Source organism: Argopecten irradians, chromosome 13 (assembly GCF_041381155.1).
Source record: "Argopecten irradians isolate NY chromosome 13, Ai_NY, whole genome shotgun sequence".
NCBI classification, from domain to species: domain Eukaryota; kingdom Metazoa; phylum Mollusca; class Bivalvia; order Pectinida; family Pectinidae; genus Argopecten; species Argopecten irradians.
This window is the reverse complement of record NC_091146.1, coordinates 4,727,358-4,753,140: the sequence shown is the minus strand read 5'-3', so window position 1 is coordinate 4,753,140 and position 25,783 is coordinate 4,727,358. Positions and strand designations below refer to the sequence as shown.

Sequence of the window (25,783 nt, the reverse complement as noted above, 5' to 3'; positions counted from 1 at the left end):
GTATGTTTTGTTCAAATTAAGGGTATCGTTTATGCTCTGTTGGCGGTGGTCATCTTTAATGTTCTGAAGAGCTTCTGTTTCACGTCCTACCTATAGCCATATATTTTAGGGCTATGGGAATGTGAATGCAGTATATTCATATAATATTTCCTTGTTAGAGTAATAATTCCTCACATGGCAGAAATCACAATATAATGTAATATCAAGTATTACATGTAATTCTAGAAATGCATTGCAAGAGCAAACATTTTTCACAGTAAATCTTTGACGTTGAAAAAAAATTATAATTGCTTGGAATTTTATGTTAAATTTCAAAATGAATTCAAACGAAGCTTCTTCAAGTCAATTTGATAATACATTGAAAAGCCAGAGAACATCAAAGATACTTGTTAAAACGATTCCTGTAAGAAATATATATTTTACCAGAAAGATAAAAGGCTGTTTTATCGCGCTAGGCGATGGCATGACGTCAATAAGACGACAAACATTTGACGCCGTAATGCAGCACCCATACTCCAAATTTCTTATGGCCGTTCTAGGGTACATTTCTTATGAATACCTGTCTTTAAAGTATAGCAGAAACTAATCACATAAGACTTTGTCAGGCAAACATCTATGTGTTAATACGAGTGAACGATTTGTCTGGTAATCGCCGGGCTCACTCTTATACTGATCTATCTGCCCTGAACTCTATCACGTTTTTGTCATATCTTTTGTATTGCGTTAGTCATTTGTGGTGTCAAATTTTAAAAATCAATAGCTTAAATCACATGCAAATGTCAGCCCTAGATAGGAAGCACTGTTATAGCGGAAATAAAACCTTTGAAAATAACCATTTAAAGTATATACCACGGTTAAGATTTCTTTTAACAAAGATAAAACCGAAAAGTTCATTTAAACATTAATGTTACTATTCATTAATTTCATCCGGGTATGAAAGAAATTTTGTTTGCAAACTGTGTGAATCCGCTGCTACGCGGATTCTCACAAAAGTTGGAAAACTAAATATAATTGTATAACCCGGCGAATTTAAAAAATACTGATATCAATGTTTATAATTATTTTCCAGACTACTAAGACGTCACGATCACATCGGGATTTTGCGTCATTCTCAGTATTGTCTTTCATAGTGGTGTGAAAAAAGAATCGCCAATCAGAATCCCGGATTTAGTATGAAACAAAGAAAAAAATAATTATGTTGCTTAAAAATTGACCGAATGACTGAAACAGTCTAAGTCTTATTTCTTGCAATATGTTCTGTACTATACTTAAACGACAATTCGTAACTCACGCCGAGGACTTGCTCCTTTTTGTAATTATACAGGACTTATTATATCAGCATTTGATAAATGTGATATTTATGTAATTATTGGTGACGTACAGAACAAGACAGATCGTGTCAGACGGCGGATTATTGAGTTTGACACTACTACACGGATACAGTAAGCAACATATCAGGATCCTACAAAGACCCTCAGTCTGGGCGGTATTATAATCGACACGAGTTTACGTCCTCAGGACGACGGTCACCATGGTCAGAACGTGTCCGGAAGTAATTGAATCACCGTCTTATCAGTTAAAGTTGAACCATGCTCTTATATATACATCCCCAATAAGGCTTTCACAAATTCAAAGAGTTGTGCAAAATTGTGTCTAACCATTTCTCGCGACAACTGAAGTGGATAAGATGCCATGCATCCTCCATGTATTTATATTCAGACAATGGCCTATGCTCCAAAAAGCGACAAACACTTAGGAATCATGACATTTTTTTCACGAAACATGATTTTAATGGAGTATATTTCCATTGTATTCGATAAACCAAATGAAAAATGAGAAATACGATGATTGAACACACGGTGTTAATAATGGTTTGTATCCCCAATATAGTTTGTTAAAATAGGTCTATAGTGAGCAGGAAATCACTGAATAACTATCAAACCTACACGCGTAGATCTGGCTGATCTAGGGCAATACACTCATATTGCCTGGAGCTGTATGGTATGGCTATCCATACAATAATGCCTCGATACAGTTTAACAATTCTTCTCAGAAACAAGGCTGGATTTACTTTAAAACATACAAATAAAGGGATTTGCGTTTAAAATATCACGCAATTTTCATGTACGAAGAATTGACTTGAAGTCGCGTTTGATTCGAGTTTATTTCAAAATGGCGGAAAACATTGTAGACAAATTGCAATAAAACGGTGAGTTATGAGAGAAAAATACTCTTTAATAAGTGGATATAAAGGATAAGGATTTTCTTCCCTAAATATAAGATTTTACAACATTTGGTGGCCCTCGGGTAAAATATCCCTATTATCCATATCCACATATGAAAGGGCTTATAATTATATGACATATACTCTAATTGACTGGTTTGTATTAATATAACACGGATACACATGCAATAAAACTTTGAGACGTCACGGCATCTATATATATCTTTAAAGTAGAAATTCGTATCAAGCAGATTCGTCTTAAGAAAGTTTTACTTCGTGATATTTAAATCAAACGATTACAGAATCGTCGAATAAAATGGTACGGTAATACTGTGTTCTCTGTTTGTAATCAGTCATATATCGGACCTGTCTGTAATTGCGTACAATGCACGTGCGTACGGCCCTAACTGTATGTTTCATTTATGGATCCATAGGTCAAGACAGTTAAATGACCCCCTACATGATATCAATAGAACCATTCGTATCATACCCTTTTTGTGATTATAAAGCAACCAACTATTCCCTGTTGTTCAAACAATAAATCGCGACGTTGGCTCTCTACTTTTAGACACCAGATTCAATAAGGCTAACGAAGTCTTTCTTACCATTATGATTGATCATATCTCCGCTAGGAGGCTAAGTAGTGGTCATTCAAAGGTAGCATCCCATACGTAGAACAGTTGTATAATGACAAAAAGAATAAACTTAATAAGGGGAGACAAATACATAACATAATGAATTTGATTAACCGAACATACTCCAACATGATTGACTCCAAATTGTGTGGGTTTATTTCCGCTCTACCTCCATTAATGATAAGTTCATATCAGATACTTACTCAGGGGCCGTCCTTAAATGACCCTGGCTGTTAATACGACATAAACATAATGAACTAAACCAAACTAATGAACTATAAACAAATATATTGAAGGTAGACATCATTAACTTACAAGAACATCCTAGATACTCCAGAGTTTCCGATCACTAACGATATCTACACCCCTGGATTGTTTCATAGTAAAACTTAAGGCAGCTCAGAGGTAAAAATCTTAAAGTGAATAGTCGGGCAAAGGAAACCAGTCTAAATGCGTTCTTTGGCCTTCCAAAAGTCATTGTATACCATAATGATGGTCAAGTTCTGCTTACGGTGTCCAGTTTTGACCATTAAAATTTTGGGGAAGCCCCGTGTAAATTTAGCACAGTTCTAAATATAAATTCTCCAAACTCTTTGAAAACGAGGCTGCGTGGAAATGTCAACATGGACATGTGTTTCTCAGTCGTGTCGGTTTCGTTTCGTGTGATAAACCACTAATGCGGTATGCAAATTGTTGTTTTGAGATGATACATTTGATGCAAATGAAGTATTCTTACATTAATGACAATGCTTTGTAATCATTTTTCGATAAAAGCATCTTGTACATGGAAATCGACACAAATATTCGGCCGATGCAGAGATGGGGCCCCGGCAAGGGGCAATTATTGCAGCATAACATTCGTCGTATTTTACATCAACCGAATCATGAAGGTTCAATACAAATAATCGTAACATAATTTCCCATTTAAAACCACACGAAAACGTTCCATAGAACGTCCGTGCATGTAGCTGTCAAAGATGTGAAAATAAATTAGCTCATACATAGATATTTTACAAGTACAATATATGTGTTCAATTATTCGTGTAGTTTTTTGCAGAGATTTAATTAAATTATCTATGTCTCTGGTTGGTTCTTTTTTTTGTAAACAATATTTGAGTTCTGGAGAGAGATGACATGAATGTCCAGCTGGAAGGAAAGAAACTTTTATGATGTATATGTATCGTACAATGTATATATGTAAACGTACATTCCATGTAGCTGCTATAGAATTACAACTAGGAAATTCTCTCAAACGTCGATAGTATTTAATTCTTCACATTCATGTAGGCCTATGCTGTGAGAATTAACACATCATATATATTTCCAGAAAACATATAGGCCTACATGTATGTTACTTTCCTTTTCTGTTGTTTCCTGTTCTTTTTTGTGCTCTGGAGAAAAAAGATGATTGAGTTGAAAAAAAGTAATTAATTAAGAGAAATGTGTACCACAGTACTTTGTCTGTAGCCGAGGGGTTCTATACTGTTTTAATAGTCCAGTAATTAATAATTAAATTGAAAATTTCAAAATTAAGATGAAATTGTAAATTCCATTTTTGAATGAAGTGGTTCCCCTCCTTTGAGAGTACACAGTGTGTATACCCTTTTTGGTTTTTAGGAATAATACCTGAATAGGAACCTGAAATAACATGACAATCAATCAGGTATGTGTGTGTTGGGGGGTGGGGGGGGGGGGGGGGGGGGGGGGGGGGGCTAAAAGACAGAAGAATCATGAGGATGGGAAGTTGTAACTTGAGTGGGGGGTTGAAATATAGAAGAAATAGCTACAGATAACTGGAAGTGGAAGGGTGCTTTATCATTGATCTGGTCATTGCATATTTGGGGTTTACATGGCTTTTTTTTGGTTATTTAGTCTCATTGATTTTGGAGCAACTTTGAATCCATATGGTACTGTATATCTTTCTTTTTTCCATGTGTAGCTATTTCTTCTGTATTTCACCCTCCGCCCATTTCACCCTCCGCCCAAGTCACAACTTCCCAATAGGTACCACTTTTTTGTTTAGAACTCAAATCAAAGACAGATGTACATAGTACTACATACTACATTTTAGTCTATGTGTTTGTAATCACTGTTACTACAGTATTAATACATAAATGGTCTATGTACAAGTTACACATAGACAATAAATGTGAAATTTGGTTCAGACAAAAAGATTTTTAACATTTCAGATAACTTGCTAGTTTTATGGTTTTATTTATATGTTGAGTCTACTCTCTTGTAAAGTAGAATTTAGAAATCCTAAGACAATGTTATCTATATTGCTATATGTAAAAAAAAAATCCTTATATTTTAAAAGTAATTGAAAAGCTATCTCACAAGCCCTGACAAACAAATGGGCAGGCATATGGATGCAAGAATTATAATCACTGGATCTAGAGGACTAATATAAACAAATATTTCTACAAAGTTAAACAATGAAAAAGTATTGCATCATAATTTTATTTAATGATTACAATTGAAAGGAACATTTATAAATTAATACTGTTTAAATGTTCTGTTCATGATCTTCTAGGTCCATATTGGAAAAGTTTACTTTCAAGAGCACTCAAATCAACATTCTTCAGTCTTCATATGATGCTAATTGTATGTATATGTATACATACACTTTTATACAGGTCCAAGGGATGAACTTTCTGTATTCATGTCACTATGCATGCATGCATGGTGCCTGAAAAAAAGAACCAGCAATTTTTTATATCTGTTGAATATGACAAAAATTGAAATGATCAATTTCAAATATATATAAATGAATAAATGCAGGTTCATTCTACAGGGTTTTTTTTTATTTTAGAGAAAACATTTTATAAGTTGTGAATGTGTCACTGATGCATTTGATAGAATCAAATATTGTTTCAAAAAAGATACAAAATTCATTATCTATAGTTCCAACAAAAATTCAGAATAATTATAAATGATACATGGCTGCAGAACATTTCAACTCTGTAAAGTTTGTCATATACACATGAACCAGGTACAGTTGTAATAAATATACAAACACTATTTATTATTATGACCAGAAATAATATTGTATGTGTCCTCCAAATATATCTAAAGAACAAGCTAAAACCTACATGTACATATGTATATGTGTATATCGGAACATATACAATACAATTTTACCAATTAACCTACAATGTAAATCCTATATACAATGTATGTGTATAACACTACCAGAACATGTACAGAACAAAAATTTACAAATTAAAAATCTATAAATATATACATCAGAACTGTATGAATTGACCGGTAGCATACAGGGCATTCATTACCCCTAAAGAGGCCCCACTAAAGAACCGCTATTTACCCCAGGGTTACGTTTTACGCGATTGGGGAACAGGTATGAAACATGTGACCATATGTGACCACTCATTTATGAAAAAAATACTGCTAGGGACTATTTACATAATGATCAAAATACGAAGACTCACTCACAATCAGCTGAGCAGGGAGTACCGGGTACGTAGTAGGCCTAGGTACGTACAGTAGCGGTCCGGAGCCGCGTGCTCGTTTGAACTGTTCTCTTCACTATAACAAGTTGTATTAACACTCTCCATGCGTCGTAATGTTTACCGAGTCAGTTGTTGGGATTGTCGCTGCTCCATTGCCTTTCCTTTCGCATTTTAGGTGAGTCAGTTGGTTGTTTTGGCGGAAACATTTTGGTTCAAAACTACGGTAGCCATGTTTTGTTTATACGGAGAGTGGTGGGTGTTGCGCATGCGTTAAGATTGAACTGCACTCTTAGCCGTCCGGGAGGACTTTTAGGATTCCCATAGATATTATTATTTTCTTCGCATGTACAGCGATTTTGACGGAAAGTTTTATTTTTCTAATTCATAAGAAATTATACCGGATATATTAATACCATTTTTACCGATTTTACAGTCACTTGCCCGACTATTCGCTTTAACCAATCCCAAAGGGAGCGACGCCCAACATCAAAGCCAAACATTCAACCACAGTGTACCGTTATACGGCTCCTTTGATGTACATCAAACGACTAAATCACCTGTTCTGTTCTGTTGCCTCCAGATTTACAATGAGATAGTCCTGGGATGTAGAGATCGTGAGTGATCGGAACCCCTGGAGTATTGAGGATGATTGAGAGAAAAACAGATATATATCTATCACAACCTCCGAAAATAAATGAAATATGAGGAACGATTTGACTGTTGCAATAAACTTATCCTGGATCGAGCTGAGTATTAGAATCAAAAGAATAATTTATTTAATAATCGCAAAAGGACATTAGAATGTTTTAAAGTAAATATTTAGAGACAGTGGATATCATTTACCGTTGTTTCGGCAATCAAAGTTCCAGATACTACATCCCATAGTGTTAGCTTCTTCTCTAAACTATTATCCACGGCTGCCAACAGATCCTGTAAACATATCAATATTCCTTGTTAGTATTTCTTATGATTTAGATAGAGTTACCTAACATATCAATTATGTACTTTCATATTAAACAATACCATTATGAGCCCAGTTGTTCGCCAGGATTAACGTAATCACAGGATTAATGTAATTGTCTTTCCTTACTTGCTTCAACACCAATGCTTGTAAATGTGTTAGTATAGGTAGAGAATGGAATACTCCAATATTTTATAAAACGTTTGGTTTTCCTTAATTTGAACATTATTATTCAACTGTGATTAGTAAGTGCGTTTGATCAGTTTGGGTCCTGAAGACTATGGCTGTTGTTTGAATCTTTCTCTGATCTTGTTTTAAGGCAAACTTGATTTGTACAAGATGAAAAAAAATAACTCAAATAAGCAGGTAAAAAATTATTTACAACACACCCACATGCAAATATGTGGCCACTGTTACATACACAAAGAGAGATAACTCTCCAAATGTATCTACATGTTAACGAAATATGGGATTCTTACTCAGAACATTGACCCAGACGTAGAGGGTTTGTGGTAATATGTTGGGAAATCGTGAGAGAATTCAACTATAGAAACTTTACACTTGTGGTTTCCATCGCATACGTTATAAATAACAAAACACTGAGTAACGAAAAAATGGGAAAAAGAGTATAATTTTCACAAAATAACAGGGTCACGGGATTAGTTAATGTTTCATTTCTCATATGATGCAAAACCGGTAAATATATTTATCTAAAATGAGAAAACATAAGGTAAAAATTAGAGTTTTTATGAACCCAGTGGAATGTTGGAGAGTTAGTATTTAGATATGATTTGAAAATTGTCTTTAATCTGTGATAATACTAACCATCCTTTGAACAACTAGGCCCAGCAGTTGAACTTACCTGACCATTGGCGAACGATATGGACATCACAGCCTTCTGGAATTTGCCTTCCCCGAGTACAAACACCGTCTGTAGATTGTCTACCCGCCAGATACGGATGTGAGCCTGAAAGATTCAGTTGAACAATTTCAAAATGGAATTGGTTTTATATATTGACTTTTATATGTGCCATTATCAACGTATAATATTCCCCTTATAAGAAATATCTTCAGTTTGCGCTCGATAACCTTATACATCGTAATTTGTTTTACGTGGTTGACTTCGCCATTCACGATCGGCGTTCTTAAAAGCATACATGTATTGATTCTAAATATTTTCAATTTTTAACAAAAACAAACAAAAATGACGTTTTCAATTCCAAATGTGCATAATCTATAATGACTCGGTCGGGTTTTTTCTTTATATATATTTTTTTCTTTAATTTAAAGGTAAATTAATCTGTGCAGTATTTGACTACCTTTATCTTTACGCCATGCAACAAAACAGTTAAATCGTCAAATGTTGTTTTCATGTGTTTTTACAAATCATGGATTTGATTTAACTTATTATTTTGCGATTGATAAAGATTTCCGGTGATGAAATTAATAACAGTAAACGTTTTTTGTTTATTTAAATCTGGAAATGTAATAGAAAGTTAACTAATATGAATCTGGCCAAATAAAACATAGTAATTCAATATGATGGCTTGTGTTTAATGATGCATGACTAGAATTTTTTTTCTTTTACCTCAAAGTTCATTAGCTAAGATGAATTTTCTCTTGCATATTACAAAGTAATCCGTGCTTGCATGTAGTTATTGACCGGTTACATCATTATTCTGTAACGTCATTTTATTTCATAGAAAACGATGTAATATTTGCTCATAAATTAATGACGTCACAATCAATACCTACATGCAAATAAAATAATTTTCTAATAATTGTCTTACTTACGCAAACATTGTCCTTTCCAGAGAACTGTCCCGAAGCAATCATCGACAGGTTTGAATGAATTGCTATACTGCATGACACAAAAATAAATACAAAAAATATACCGTCAAATAAAATCGAAACAAGGTTAATCTTTAAGACATCGTGATATTCGCTTGGTATTTCAAAACCACAAACAGGTGAAGGAATGTGTAACTTCGGATTAGGCTGATTTGAAAAAATGATATTCTTTGATTTTTTGTGACAAGCTTTAAGGAATTATGTAATTAAAGTTTTATGAAATACTGACGCTAACTAATATCACATGACTTATGATTTTAGACCAATGAAATTCCTCGTACCATTTGATATCCTCGGTGTGTTCCCGGTAGTGTCGCTGTCTGTGACTAGTCCGATCGTACAGTACTGCTATCTTAGACACAAAGTAAACGATTTCGTCATTACCCAGCACGTGGATGTTAGACCGGCAGTCATTACCACGGTATCCATATCTGTAACGTGGTGACATTTAGTATTCTGCTGTTACATGTTACAGATGTATCTACCCTTGTGGATAGGTATTGATTATGACATTATGTGTTCGCAAGCGCATTTATATTTGCAGAAAAAGCGACATGCGTTTCGCCTAGATAATAATGATAATAATTGATACATATCCGTAACAGATATAACATGCAAAGACGGAATTGTTTGCTTTGATATGAGTAAGATATTCTAGATAGTTGAAAGGAATATTTGTATATTAAGCTTAATAAAATATAATATAAAAAGAATTATCTATCAAACTATCATTATATATTTTTTTGTGATCTCAAACAACCCTCTTCCTTCTCCAACGCGATAACAAATAGAAAACTACTGATAATCAACACGACATAAAATGATTCTTTTAATAAATATCTAAAAACATTACGTTATATAGATAAGCAATAGCGAGATAGCGTTATGGTATTTTACACCACATTAATAACAATAAATTTCCCTACACCCAGTCGAGAGCTAGACGTTCCTGGGGAGGGTCCAAAGTGGTCTCCTGTTTGTCGTAATTGGCAGGCTTTGGGAGCTTGATGGTCTGGTCCCCACGTTTGATACACAGCATACCTCCTTCCCCTTCCTCCTTCACCACACTGCTAGTATCCTTTTCTGACAACAACATACATCAATGTTAATGCTAGGCAAGCATCTGGATATGACATTTCACCTAACAAGTTGGTCGATTTAATTACAAAAAAAAAAAAAAAAAAAAAAAACTCAAATAAGGTTATACATGTAAAAGGAAAATAGAATAAACAATGGCTATATTCCTATAATGTAGGCAATCGTATAGGATTATAGGCAATATATTTAATTTTGCTCGACGTGCATATTGGCACCCCTGTTCAATTTAAAATAAGACATATTTGTTACCCAATACCATGTGAAGCCTCCAACAATATATATAACGATGTTTGATTTTGAATTAATGACATAAAAAGATCAACCTTTACTACCGTTTCATTAGAAAATATTTTAGTTGCTTAATTACATGACATACTGTATATATGTCTATGTATATTTAGCCTGTTTAAGTCCATCTTACAAAACTGAATCGTGCGGGTTTTTAGGTCACCTGAGACGAAGTCTCAAGTGACCTATTCTAATCGCCTTTTGTCCGTCGTCGTGCGTCGTGCGTCGTGCATCGTCCGTCGTGCGTCGTATGTCCGTAAACAATTTACATTTTCGACTTCTTCTCCAAAACCGCTGAAGCAATTTCAATGAAAAATTTGCACTAACCTTCTAAGGCATAAGGCCAATCAAAATTGTGAGTTATATGGTCCCCACCCCCCAGGGGGCTGTGGGAGGGGCCAAAAGAGGTAAAATTGAGAAAAATCTCAAAAATCTTCTTCTCTACTCACTGATGTGGTAGAATCAAGTACTCTTCATAGATAGAAAGGTCTTAAGGTCCTTTACAAAATTTGTGAATTATATGACCCTGGGGTCTCTAGTTTCCCCCTGGGGAGGGGGTTAAGTTTACTATAGTTATATTGGGAAAACACATTTTTGCGCATTATTTGGTCATTTGTAATAGGAAATGAGTCAAATGTTGTCAGAATTATCAGTATGAGATGGCCATTTAATCCTATTAACAAATTTTCTATGATTGACTCCCAGGGGCCTTAGGGGCGGGGTCAAAAGGGGTCAAATAGGCTAAAACTTCAAAAATCTTCCTCTGAAATTCTGGAAATGGTACAATAAAATACTTCATAAATAGAAAGGTCTTAAGGTCCTTTACAAAAAATGTAAATTATATGACCCTTGGGTCTCACGTTTCCCCCTGGGGAGGGGGTCAAGTTTACTATAGTTTATATAGGGAAAACACATTTATGAGCATGTTTTGCTAAATTTTCATTGGAAACGAGTCAAACTTGGTTAGAATTATTAGCCTGAGATAGCATTTTAATATCATAATCACATTGGTCCTGGCAGACCCTCTGGGGGCAGAGGGGCGGGGCTAAAAAAGGGTCAAATAGGCTAAAATTTCAAAAATTTTCTTCTGAAATTCTGGAAATGGTATAATCAAATACATTTTATAGATGAAAAGGTCTTAAAATTTGTTTATAAAAATTGTAAATTATATGACCCTGGAGTCACCTGTTTCCCCTACGGGAGGGGGTCAAGCTTACAATAGTTTATAAAGGAAAAAACATTTATGAGCATTTTTTGCTCAATTTTCATAGGAAATGAGTCAAACTTGGTTAGAATTATTAGCCTGAGATAGCATTTTAATATCATATCCACATTGGTCCTAGCCGACCCCCTGGGGCAGAGGGGCGGGGCTAAAAAAGTGTCAAATAGGCTAAAACTTCAAAAATCTTCTAAAATTCTCGATATAGTACAATCAAATAATTATAGATGGAAAGGTCTTAAGGTGATTTATAAAAATTGTGAATTATATGACCTTGGTGTCTCATGTTACCCCCTGGGGAGGGGTCAAGTTTACTTAACTTGATTAGAATTATTCGCCCAAGATATAGCATTTTAACATCCATATCCGTCCTCGATGACCCCCTGGGGGACCAGAGGGGCTGGACCAAACAGGGTCAAAATGATTAAAATTTCAAAAAATACCTCTACGTTCACAGGTTTGATGGAAGCAAATACTCTTCATAGTCTAAAAAGTCAAATTTATAAATCACTGACCAACTTCAAGGCCCAGCATATAGTGTTTATATGTCTTTAATTTGTTTCATTATATATTCTAACTCGGGTGACCTTTAAGGCCCATGGGACTCTTGTTATTTTATTTTTTTTTATTTTTCTATTTTTAGAATGCAGTGGTTTAGTATTGTTTCACATACATAGGACAAGAATATTACTCGTCAAAAGCGGTTTTTTCCGATTAAAGGTTCTGTATTGCCTAATATTAGTGAATTATGTTGTCTCTAATGGTTTAATTATATTATTAGAATATGATATTGTGATTATATATAATTCCAACTACATATACATTCAGAGAAAAATACCTTTACTGTCCTCTTTGTCCTTAGATTCCTGTTTAGGAATGGCCTTTGCGGATTCGGCGTCCGTCTCAACCTGAGGTGTCGGTTTGCTCTCCGTCTCTAACTTCTTTTTGCCTGTCATGATATCAGGTATAAGTGATAAGTGGGGATTAAAACATGAGGTTATATATCAAGAATACGTAAGTTTCTAAATATCTTCTTTATTGTTCTATACCATTAACAAAAAATAACTAAGACTCGCATAAAGATAACTTTCAACCTCGTTTCGTATTATAAATCATTTAATGAATTATTATTTAAAATCCTAAATAATGGGGTATAATATCAAAATCTCTACTTTTCATCTTTATTGCAATACCTGGTTCATTTTAACATTAAAACATTTACACGCATTTTATTAATCTTTAAGCAAATATTATCTTCGCAACAAAGTAAGTCAGCAAATAATATGTATATACAGAAAAAACCCATATATGTGCACAATTGATACAAAATATAATGCAATATGAATTATAGAACATATAAATTTGATATTGAAATAGAAGTAACTGAAATGACGACGTCAGAATTGGGATTAATGGGGTCATAAATCAAATGCTGCATAAAAATAAGGTTGATAGAAATACATTATTACCTTGGCTGAAAATATCGAAAAGAAAGAAATGAATATCAAACAACTAAAAAACTAAGTAAAAATGAAATAAAACGAAAGATTTGTTAATAAATAAATTAATCCAATAACACAACCAAATATGTATTTTGTTTTAAACAATGACGCGGACAATGTACATTTTTATGAACACGAAACAAAATGAATTAATACGTTAATCTCACCCTTTACACACATAGCGTCAGACCTGTCGTCACAAAGTGACGTCATACCTGATATAAACGATTTGACGGAATGAATGAATCCTGATGAAGTCTTCACAAGGCCCTTCATCTTGCGCATGTCTAAAGCGAGATGCAGTCATTAAGGAAAACAGATGAGCATGCATAGAGACTAAGACATGGTATACAGTGTGACAGTTTCCAGACATTTTACAAAGGTGTGGTGAAGAAAAAAGTGAAGATTCTGTGCATTTATATAGCAAGAATAACATTTATAATGTAGTCAAAGAGGTGAAAACATGCACATGATTATATGAATGTCACTTCTTTTGCAAATCCCAGGATTTTGGTCATCCTCAGTTCAATCAAAAACTAAATGTTATCTTTAATTTTCATTTTCATTTTTTCGTGTACTCAATGGTATCCATTAGATCAAATATTTACAAAAGTCGACACATTTATTTTGCTTTTAATATGTAATGACATTTTAAAAAGTTGAAAATTTAAAAGCATGCTGTTTCAATAAATCACAAAAATCAAATTTCTCTTTTCGATTCAATACCACATTTGGTAATCAAGATATTTAGTTAATGTTCAATATGTCATATTGAGAAAGACAAGTTATAAATAATTGAATTGAATAATTCTTATACATACACATGGATAGTTCTAAACAACCCTATATGCACGTAACTGCTTCGAGTGAGCGTTATTCAGAAGTCAAGATTTACCATAAATCACAATCAAAACTGTAAAATCATCAATGTTAATTAAGAGTTGTCTTTCTTCCACATCTTACAGATAGCGTGATCGTAGAGTATTTCTCAGAGAGATGTTGTAAGCTACTTAGTAGAGTTAAAGACGTCTAGTAGTGAGGCATGCAATACAATATATATTGAAAGTGATAATTACTTAATCGAAATTGACGCTGTATTTGTTTTATCATACATATCTATAATTACTTGTCCTTTGTTTTCATACTTTATTCTTTAGGATCCGTATACCTCTATGAAGAAATCATCCGAGACTGACGCAAACAACTGATGTTATCGTAACGTCACAATAGAGATATCGACGCTACGTACTGATTTGGAAACTAATTCCTTCGATAATCAATAGAATCGTACGTTAAAATTATATTAGTTCATCAGGTATTCTGAGAGATTATTTATAAGTGTTATCATCAATATTTAACTTCATATTGGTATGGGGAAAAAACCATTTTGTTTGCAAACTTTTCGCACAATTGCAAAATAGAATATCTCATACCCCGATAAAATTGAAAATAGTGACATTAATGCTTAAAGAGACAATTCATTCTACGAGAAATTAAAATTTGTATATATATCGGAAAACCCCCAGTTCTAATGGAAATCAGATCAGTCGGTTTTACTGTGATATGTCAGAAAATCCCATGGTGGTGAAATGCGTGTGAAATGTTCAAACTCACTCGCTGTCCGCCATTACACATTGTGGTCGAATATCTTGTATGCCGAACCTAGTCCCTTGCTCCTAGAGTAATGCTACTTTTGTCTAGAACAGCTCAAATCGCTCTGACAGAAGTGTGTTTACCTTATTAGGTGAATTGTCTTGCCTAAAAAATCATTATATCACCTCCACAGTGGTTATGTAGTTCATTTGTTTAACGTGCGTGACTTTGGCTCGGATATTGGTATAGCGTATATATAGTACCTGCTTAATCGTATTGATCAACGATTTGTAATTACAACGTTATCAATTAAAAATACTAAACAATGACGTGGAATTTGTCAATATCTTATGTTATATGTTTCATAAGAAATGTAGAACAATACATTTATGCCATATTTTGCTTCTTGGTTATGTAAAAGAATTAGCGTGAGTGAATTGTCCCTTTAAATGACAAGAATACCATTGTGTATTAAAAATGACAGATATTAAGACAGAATACGGTAAGTTCCAGAAGCATGGTTATAAAAACGTGCATACTATCTATTTGAAAGAAAATATTATTTTAAAAGCATAAAATTCGAATATATCTTACTTTCAGTGTGTTTCTTCGACTTTGCTTCACTGGATTCAGGGTTGGGTTTATCATCGGCTTTCACTCGGCTGTCGTTTGTAGATTCATTAACGACTTCTGGTGTAGTGTTGTCCTCTGGTTTAGTATTATTTGGCGAGACTTCTGTTGTTTTATCGCTAGGGGAAGTTCCCTTGTCTGGGATTTGCTTTGTCTCCTCATTTGTGACCACTGGATTCACATCATTTGTCTTCTTACCATCGATATCACGCTTTTCTTCCTTATTTTCCTGTTCTGTCATTGGTGTCTCTTTAGTTGTTTCTTGGGTTTTATTTCCATCATTGGGTTTATTTTTCGCCTGTGCCTGGGCTTCTTCTTTCTTTTTGGCATTTCGGACTTTAGAAAGAGACGCCTATTAAAACATTAAACGTATGTCATTAATTTACACAAATAAAAAAATCATATAAAATCGGGTTGAAGCAATTTTATAGCCTTTATACTGAAACTTTTTGATGTATATATAATCATTGCATCTATAGTTTTGCCATTTCCTATACAACATGGTCACTATGAAAAATCAAATCATCCGATAACTTACGATTTTGTTTTCATTTAAAATATATAAAAAAGACGGAAAGCAGCCGAATCAAATACCGTTCATATTGATACTATATGAAGCCTTCTCAGCATTGAAACCGTTTGCTTTATGCATTTCCCGTTAGTGGTTCATATACATGTAGTAATTATATCGAAAGTAATATTAATACAATGCGCTAATTTTTCGTTATTTTAATCTGTTCAACACTTAAGTAAAATAAACTTTTAACAAAGATGTTTAGAATTCCCCTTATAATTCACAATCTTTAAGTCATGTAAAGAAAACAAATTTAAAATTACCTTTTTGCTCAAAAGCTTGCCAATAAGTTTTGACTTTGTCTCTTCGGAAAGTTCCACGATTGGATCGGCTTGAATCTGGGCTTTCTTTGCTTGCTCTGGTAATTCAGCCATTTCCGGATGTTTCTTCCAGGTAGTTTCCTGTGCCTTTTCTAAGAAACTGAGGAATTCGGGCCAGCTATCAGAAACAAAAATATCGTTCGTTTTAAATTGATCTTTCATTCATTGTTATTGTCACTATTTTTCGGTTGGTTAATGATAATAACGTCTTGTTAACAGCTAATGTACTTTAAGGACGGGCTCTTGCGTGTGTGAAGTGCAAGGTGCATGTTTTCGGAGTCTGTGGTATTTTCGTGTTGTGTATTCTTGTGTAATAGTGAAATTTTTCCCGTTTTTTAAATTTCTTAAAACAATTGTAACATAAAATGTATATAGATGGCCTTTATAAGATTACAACACCAAAACCTCCCTGGTAATTTATGTTAACAGTGGAGATTCATCTAACGTACTATAATAAGGATGACGATGGAAGCATCTCCCAGGGGCGTAGGAAGCGGGGGGGCAGGGGGGGCAACTGCCCCCCCGTTCCCCAGGACGGGGGGGGCAAACATGTCTTTTTGCCCCCCCATTTTCGCCGACTGAAATTTTCTAAAAATGCTTATTTGAAAGAAAAAAGGGTCCTCCTACACATTTTTCGTACTTCATTCTAGAAAATTTTCCGCTGCGCGGCGCATTTCCTAAAACGTTCAAGCACATAATGTCAAACCTTAAATAGTGAAAATTCAATACACACAAACTAGACTAAAAATGTCCATCAAGGGATTCTATGTGCTATTTAAAAAAAATGTCTCTTAAAAGATCAATTTGTTTATATGTCTTAGCGAGACAATTAATTCATTTTTTTATGTTACACAACAATATGCCGATGGTGTGAAGCCGGTATATTCAGATCGAGTAGGGTTGCATAATGTTATGACGACACAATTATCATTTCTAAATGCAGGTAGCTTTAAATCGAAAAATTACCATGTTAAGAACGCTTTATAATCATTAAACTTTATCGTAAAACTCATCTCAGCCATTCTTAATCGTAATTTTTTCCCGGGGGAGACCCCCGGACCCCCCTAGCACCAAATTCTCACGCCTTTGGGCGCTCGCAAATTCATCAAAATGCATCGTAAAACTCATATCAGCCATTCTAAATCGTAATTTTTTTCCCGGGGGAGACCCCCGGACCCCTCTAACACCAAATTCTCACGCCTTTGGGCGCTCGCAAATTCATCAAAATGCATCTTAAAAATCATCTAAGCCATTCTAAATCGTAATTTTTTTCCCGGGGGAGACCCCCGGACCCCCCAAACACCAAAATCTCGCGCTGTCGGGCGATCGCAAAATCATCAAAATACATAAAACTAATCCCGGGGGTCACCGTCAGACCCTAATAAAACACCAAAATCTCGCGCCTTCGACGCTCACACGCTAATTCGGCCAATTTGCGTATTCGTTAATTTCCTTTTAGCGACCCCACTGTCTATAAATGTGTACAAGGATTAAATTTAGTGATATATGAAAAATGAACATAAAGCATACATTATATGGTTGGGAGTTGAATTAATCTCCTCCTGTAGGTATGACGTTTCATCTTCCTACGCCACTGTCTCCTACATAATTATCACACTCGTTTTACATTCCTATTATAAAATTAAGAAGCATTTTCGGAAGGTTGTGGGCCTTTAATAAAGCCAATTATCTTAATGAAGTCAAAGAAACTGTCCAACATTCTATATCATCCGAACATCTCGGAAATCTTTATCTTTCAAATGAAGAAGATATTTCGTCCCAGAAAACATATACATGTAGCTATATTCTGCTTTTTTGTTTGGTCATGATGACTATTTACACGGAAATTTAACAGACTTAACATACCATTTCGTCCCGTTTAGAAATAGAAGCAGTATTTTTTTTTTTTTTTTTTTTCTTTTTTTGTAACGGAGTTAGACTATTCTGTATTTCAATCAGATTGCGTTATATTTATATATACATACAAATTACGCTTTTTGAAATGTTTGTTGATTGACTTATACTTACAAAGCATGACAGTTTGAATTTTACACACATAATTTGTAAGGAAAGATGGACTCAATCGTTTTCAATTTAACCGGACACTGTAAAGACGATACACAATATTTATATCATATTCAAAATTGAGCTACACGTAAATATTAAAGGCCCATTAACTTTCCGAAACGGCTTTTAATTTTTAAAATGAAAATGTAAAATGACATCAATATTTTTGTAGAGTCGCAAAAGATATTGATTTACCGTTTGATTAAAATAAATAAAATGTTAATTTTCATAACGCGGGTCGTCTTATGTTTCCTGATTACCACGCGGTAGTTGTTATCACTGCGTCAGACGGCAAGGAAGCGAAATGACTCTCCACTATTATCATATATCATGTAGGAAATCTTGCATATATTTCGTGTTTTAATCTCATCTTAGGCCATCGGTATACATTTTCTTACTGTACGTTATTAATGCTTTTATGAAACCTTTATATTTTGCTCTGGAAAGGTAGTGGGCCTTTAAGTAATCATATCACATATAAGTGTGAAAACTCGTATGTCACCGATCAAATACAATTTACACAGTAAGTGATATACAAACATTTATTCCAAACTGGTTCGTACGGTTTTGTTCATGATTACATAATGTATGCGTAATTTATGAACCTTTCTGAGGTCCATATGGTGTTATATGAACAGAAACAAAAGCACTTAATTTTTATTAGATAAATGTATATATTTTTTACAAAAATATCATACAAAATTATCTGGTGTAAATGTTAATTACATTAAAAAAAACATTTGCCATAGAACGCCACCTTGAATAACTCAGCGTTTCGGCAATGAAATTCACAAAGGAATATAGAGTCGATTTCTAAAAATGGAAACACCGAGTTGATATGATTTATACAATTTGTATTGAACTCCACGTGACAATGGATTATCAAATGAGAATAATAGAAAATCAGAGCATACCTAATATATATGTATATAAACATTTGTATTATATTATAGGCATGCATTTTACATATGTATAGCACTCGTGTACATATAACAATGAAATTGACAAGGTGATCTACCGCCAGTTAATCTAGGTGATAGACCATACTACAGGTAAATTACAATATAACAGTAATAAAAGTATTATCAAATACATGCATTTTTATCAATACTTTTGATTGTGCAAAACTAAAAATATTTTTCAGAATTTAGTTTTGACACGATCAAGGCACGAGCTAACGTGTGTGGTGTTTAAATATAGACCTTGTGTACATACACCTCTCAACCGTGACGCGCACCTTATGTACTCAGCTAATATGTATTCATATCATAGACTTAGAAAGGATGGCTCGGTGTGTAAAAAGTGTTAGCAATAAGAAAAACCATGACTCATAGTGAATAATGTCATTCATTTGAGTTATGAATGACGTTATAAAATTCAGCTTCATTTTTAGTACAAAAGTGTAAAAGGCTATCTGTAAAAATGCAGATGTAACAAAATAGTAAGAACCCCATTTATACACAGGTGGGACTAAACTTGTGTCATATATCACTCTCATTGTTATATATAAGTGAGGTTCTCTTTACCATTTTAAAAACATCATTTAAATTTAGAACGAAATTTCAAGAGAGAGAGAGTACATATGTGCTTACTACACATACGCAACAGAAATGCATTCTTGTCACCGCAATTATCTTTATAGACCGTGAGAGATTATATAAAGACCGAAATGTATTTACGCTTGTTAGTAAATTTAATACACATGTAACTATATTTGCAACTTGTCATAACGCAACATTCAAAACAATTGGTCAAAAAATTGCTGCTCCCTCAATTATATATACACCATATATATATATATGTGTGTTACATATTCCATGTGTGTACTGTACATATACTGTATATTCCAAATGCGTGAAACTTGCCGAAATAATTTGGGTTTCTTGAATCTATTTATATAATATGCCAAAGTTGTAATCAAATGCTCCGCAAGGTAACAGAAAATCATTATGAAACCTGGTGTTGGTTATTATCATCTGTTTATCATCGGTACATGAGATATAGCTACACACGACACGGCATATACCTATATCAAAAGTACTATATGTGGTGTCATGCTTTCGGTATTTCAAAACACATTTTAGATTCGCTACAGTTATAAAATGTTATATTTGAAGACGTCACTATAACACTGATTGACAGTAGGTAATGGTATACATGGTATATACTTTTGGCGAAATGTTAAAATCGAAAGATTGCCAATATTTGACCTGACTTTATGAGTTACCTCCCTTACAAACGTAGGGTAAACGTTGGATGATACATTATATGCAAATTAGCATTTCCCCTCTCATGCAATATGTTTGTTTGGATAAGATGAATTATACGACAGGTCGGGAGGGTGGGATGTCAAGTAGACAAATACGTCAAAAATCCCCCTGTTGGAAAAGTACAGGTACCGTAAAACTACTCATCATCGCATTCTCACCCAAAATAATCGGAGTGTCTTACGGTATATACTTATGCGATGTAAATATTGTTCAACTGTTCTTAACCACAATACAAATTTGGACAGATTACAGGATTTCTTTATAGTGTTTCCATATTCATTATGACAAACAATTGAGTGAAAATCCCAAATTTTATCTTTATTTGTTCTATAGTATATCCTTCTGTCAAGCTAGACAATAGGAATGTATTGTAGTATTTAACACTGAATTCAGACAACGCTTCGTTATACAAAGATGTTGGTGTATAATGAAAAAAAAAACGGGAAATTTTATAACAAGCAATCGATCATCGATACCGCGGGTATTCAAGTAGCCATTATCGAAGACACAACACAAACTACGGCTAATTAAATTAAAGTTGTTGTTTTTTATATAAAATTACATTGTTCTGATCTCCTTGTTTCGATGTTTCTAAAAGCGTTCTAGTTTCGCTAATTGTATAAACTGTTACATTTGAAGGCGTTAGTATAGAATTATTCGACATTATGTAATGGTATATATTTGTTATACTTTAGCTTACGAGTTGCCCCCCTTCCGAAAACGTTGGGTAAGCCTTGGATGATACATTTAATACAAATTTAGGGTACCCCTGTCATGCAATATATTTGTTTGTATAAGAGTACTCCAAACCAAGTTGGGAGAGTGGTATGTCAAGTACAAATTCAACTGACACAAACTGTTCTCTAATAACGCCACATTACAAACGTAGCGGTGCCACACTACTCTGGTAACACTACTCCGGATATCATTGAATTTACAGTGAAAGTTCCGTAAGTTTTCCAATCTATTTATATCACTTCTAGAGGTGGTAAATTATAAAATTTGAGCGAAAATCTGAAATATTATCCATATTCGTTACATAGAATATACTCCTGTCAGGGAATGTGAAAAATTTCAAGTATTTTCTTTTCAAATTAGATAACAATTCGTTACTCAATTTCTTTGTATAACAAACAAAAACTGGAGTTATAGTATCAAACACCTTCGATACATCAACCAACGCCAATTGGCTTCTTATAAAGTCACTATACAATTTTATTGGTACCACAATCCCCAGTTACACTACTATAGCATTCTTATCATTGCATTATATTTGTCATTTGAATAACTCGAGTTTCTGACAGTCTACTGTTATGCAATGTTCACATTGTTAATATTGTTCTTTGAGACAAAACATTAAGCGAAAATCTGCAATTGTATCCATCTTTGTTTTTTGGTATACCCTCCATTCAAGGGTCCAGTAAAATGTTGTATTTTAGCATTTAATATTGTTTAATTCATTATTCATAGGCTTATTTTATAAGGAATAAAACGACAATTATAAAATCAAACTCCGGCTATTATCAGTACACATGTACATGAGATAACTCATCACAAAATACGACTAATTAAATCAATGTGTTTACCTATATCAAATTACTTTCGCTTGCATGTTCTAGTTTCTATGTTTCAAAAAGCATTTTATTTTCGCTTAACTGTGCTAACTGATACATTTGAAGGTGTTCCAATAAACTATCTTAAAATATGTATGCTGTACATGGAGTGTACTTTCGTCAGAAACTATTTCATTTGATGGCAAATATTTTGATTGACTGAGCAGCAAAATTCAATGTTGTGGTATAATAACGAAAATCCAGAGATTTTGATGACGTTGCATGATTTGATATCACATACCTTACTCTCCCATTGTTGTCTCCATCACAGCGTTTGACCAGTGCCTTCAGCAGGGCTCCATACACCGGCACATTCCTCCTCCCACAGATGTCGAACATCTACAACATGGGTGTGACTCGATTACCGAGGATATCGTATTAAAGGGGATAATGGGACTACCATATTGTTGAGAAAATCATCACAATTTCGTTTCCGTTTTGAAAACAAATTACTCGACGACATGGTACCAATCTCATTTTCGTCTTCTTATCACTGGAATTATTCTCTCAAATCATATTTTTATTTGAAAATGTGATGTAGAAAATTGCAGCTCCTAATTAATTACTTAAGCAAAACATGGGATTTATTTTACATAGCTTATAGAGCTAGTTATAATATTATTTAAGTGAGCTAGTTTTAAAATTATTTAAGTGCAAAATGAATGCTTGAAAAACACACTTTCTTGATACATAATTGATATAACTCAACAAGAATTTGTTTGTTTGTTTGATTCATTAACGTCCTATTAACAGCTATGGTCATGTAAGGACGGCCTCCTGTGTATGTGGTGTGTTGCGTGTATGTTGTGCAAGGTGCGTGTTTTGGGAGACTGCGGTATATTCATGTTGTGTCTTCTTGTATAGTGGATCTGTTGCCCTTTTTATAGTGCGACACCAAGCAACACACCCCACCCGGTCACATCCTACTGACAACGGGCAAGAAGAAAGAAATTGCGACAATTGCATACAAGTTATCTACACTATTATATGTTATGATATATAAACTAACACATTTAGCAATACCATAAAGGAAACAATAAGTATTTAAGGATATAATTACAACTGGCGTGTGATATTCTATAAATGTTCGATTTGCTATGATTCAGCTTCTTACTTCTGATTTTTCGATCCGGCCGGTTTTGTCACGGTCTTTATATTGGAAAGCTTCCCTGAGTTCCGGTAGGTCGAAAAATGTATTACTTCGCACAAGCAGGTCCTCTAAGCGTGCTAAAATATCATTGTCCCTCTCTTCTGACGTCATTTCTGGTCTCGGTATCAGGTCGTTTCGACACTGTAACGCTAAAACACTATCCCTTCCTGAAAAACCAAAATGCGATATGCGAGTTGGATAAACATATCAGAATCTACATGTATATTGATACCTATTACGTAATATTTTGATGGCTTTTGTCCGGAAACCGTCATTCATTTGTAATATGGTTAGATAAACCTTTAAAAGACAATGCATTTTAAATAATCCTACAAGTTATATTACACAGGATCCTCAATAATATTCAATATGTGTATTCATTTTTGCTAATGACAATAGTTTTTTCCATATCTGTGTATGTCATCTGATAATGACATTTGTCTGTGTTAATTAACTTCCATTGAATTCAACCATAAAACCCTATTATACAATTTAACATTGTGAAACCAAACCTGGTCGTTACCATATAATTTCTGTCAAAGTGATATTGATTCATATAACTACAATGTATACTCCAATTTTAAATAACTAATTGCTCTAGTGTTCATTACCTGAGCGAATACGGGATTTCATTAAATCCTTTTACGTAAAGGAACATGGTTTAACCACATTGGATTTAGACAGAATTATAATATAAAGTGTCCTTCACCTGAACGAGTATGGGCATCCTTTAGGTACCTGTACATTTTCTCGAAGTCGACGCCATGTTGGTCCTCGAACCTCTCCAGCAGCAGTTGTACAGTTCTGTTTGAGAGCTTCACGTGGTTCTCCTACCGTATAAAATGAAACAAAAGTTTTAAAACCAAGCCAATAAAAAATAGAAATATAGCAAAAGAATACTGCAAATTTAAGTGTTCACAAAATAATAATTTGCATTAATGTAAATTTGAACAGAAAAGATTCAGCTCTCCATTCACAATATTCCAAATTGCTTTAACAGACAATATTTTCATGTTTTCCTAGGATATACTAATGGAAGACGGATTATTTGAATGCGTATAGTCACACTCTTATCGGGTGTTTGGCTAGGTAATTGTTTATAACCTTATCTCTCAATGGTTGATCTTATTTGGTCAGCCTATCGGGCCACTAATTGGTTCTACTATCTTCTCTATGTTGCATGGGTTAGGATATAAATAAATAATCAATTAATGTTAGTCTAGATATTTTATTAAATCTTATTATACTACTATTGCAAACCAATTTATTTTCGCGAGAGATAGAAATCGTGAAATTAAATCGACACGAACATGTTTAAATTGACAGTTTAGTAAACCCGCAGTTGTCAAGATAGCAAAATTAGATCGATGAAAAAAAAAAAAAAAAAAAAAAAAAAAAAAAAAACCTTGAAGTAACTGGTATTGCTTTCGTATTACATGTATATGAAACAACAACTTAAACATAATATACCTGAAACGCCTGGCCGAGGTCTTTTTGTGACACCCTCAGTTCCACGTTGCTATAGTGACGTAGACTCATGTGTACAGCGCGCAGGCGCTGACGACTATAATCCTTAAGGTGTTCTGCCATGAATTGAAGTGCCTTCTCCTCGGGGTCGTTCACATCCTGTATCACTGTAAAACAGAGGTGTTATTATGTTAACCTTTGCTTACGATGAATATGCTACTTACACAAATATGTCCAGAAATGAAATACAACCATTGCAAAATTAGCATTATAATTCAAAGAAGCCTCAGGTATATATTTTACTGATTGCCTAATATTAGCATTTAGACAACAATTTTATGCTTAAATTTGCCAATTATATATACCTTTCTTGTTGAACTACAATCACAGCTATTTTGCGTCCACAAATTATTTTTGATTTGACTTAGCAGTAAATAAAGATATGAGGTGTAAAGGAATATACATATATATCCTATGTCCTCCTTACGTTCTTTATTCAGAGTATTGGTGGACTCGACGATTTCTGTTGCCTTCGGAGTCTTTCGAGTCTTTTTATCCGCAGTTCTGATGTTGCGTCTTGAATCCTACGTTCAGCATTTAAGATATGTATGAACGAATTGAACTTATTTGATCGCTTACATTTCAACAGCAGTGCAGAATTACAAAAATAAAATAACTTTTAATAGCAGATGATTTAAGTTCACTTTTTAAATATCGTACATTGTATTACTACATGTATTATGACAGTATTTTTGAAGTATTTTGCTTGTCCATATCAAATTCACAATAGTATTCAAAATAGCTGAACACCAACAATTCTATTACGCATATTCTATCGTGCAAATTAAAAC

The 25,783-nt window shown here is 33.9% G+C and overlaps 1 protein-coding gene across 3 annotated transcripts in view; it reads right to left on the bottom strand.

The window, feature by feature from the left end:
* The window catches only part of LOC138305926 (echinoderm microtubule-associated protein-like 1), a 60,810-nt gene that overhangs the window by 22,170 nt on the left and 12,857 nt on the right, over positions 1 to 25,783 (bottom strand). For 2 of the 3 annotated variants that reach the window (XM_069246221.1, XM_069246219.1), the window contains exons 3-16: positions 25,420 to 25,516; positions 24,936 to 25,099; positions 24,175 to 24,295; positions 23,430 to 23,632; positions 22,557 to 22,654; positions 16,309 to 16,483; positions 15,436 to 15,823; positions 13,464 to 13,535; positions 12,585 to 12,695; positions 10,068 to 10,224; positions 9,423 to 9,572; positions 9,085 to 9,151; positions 8,153 to 8,257; positions 7,173 to 7,259 (exon numbers count right to left, since the gene is read on the bottom strand). In XM_069246221.1, coding sequence (XP_069102322.1) covers positions 7,173 to 7,259; positions 8,153 to 8,257; positions 9,085 to 9,151; positions 9,423 to 9,572; positions 10,068 to 10,224; positions 12,585 to 12,695; positions 13,464 to 13,535; positions 15,436 to 15,823; positions 16,309 to 16,483; positions 22,557 to 22,654; positions 23,430 to 23,632; positions 24,175 to 24,295; positions 24,936 to 25,099; positions 25,420 to 25,516 — 1,995 coding nt within the window. The remainder of the gene's footprint in view (positions 1 to 7,172; positions 7,260 to 8,152; positions 8,258 to 9,084; positions 9,152 to 9,422; positions 9,573 to 10,067; positions 10,225 to 12,584; positions 12,696 to 13,463; positions 13,536 to 15,435; positions 15,824 to 16,308; positions 16,484 to 22,556; positions 22,655 to 23,429; positions 23,633 to 24,174; positions 24,296 to 24,935; positions 25,100 to 25,419; positions 25,517 to 25,783) is intronic. The other variant, XM_069246220.1, reaches the window with a different exon arrangement.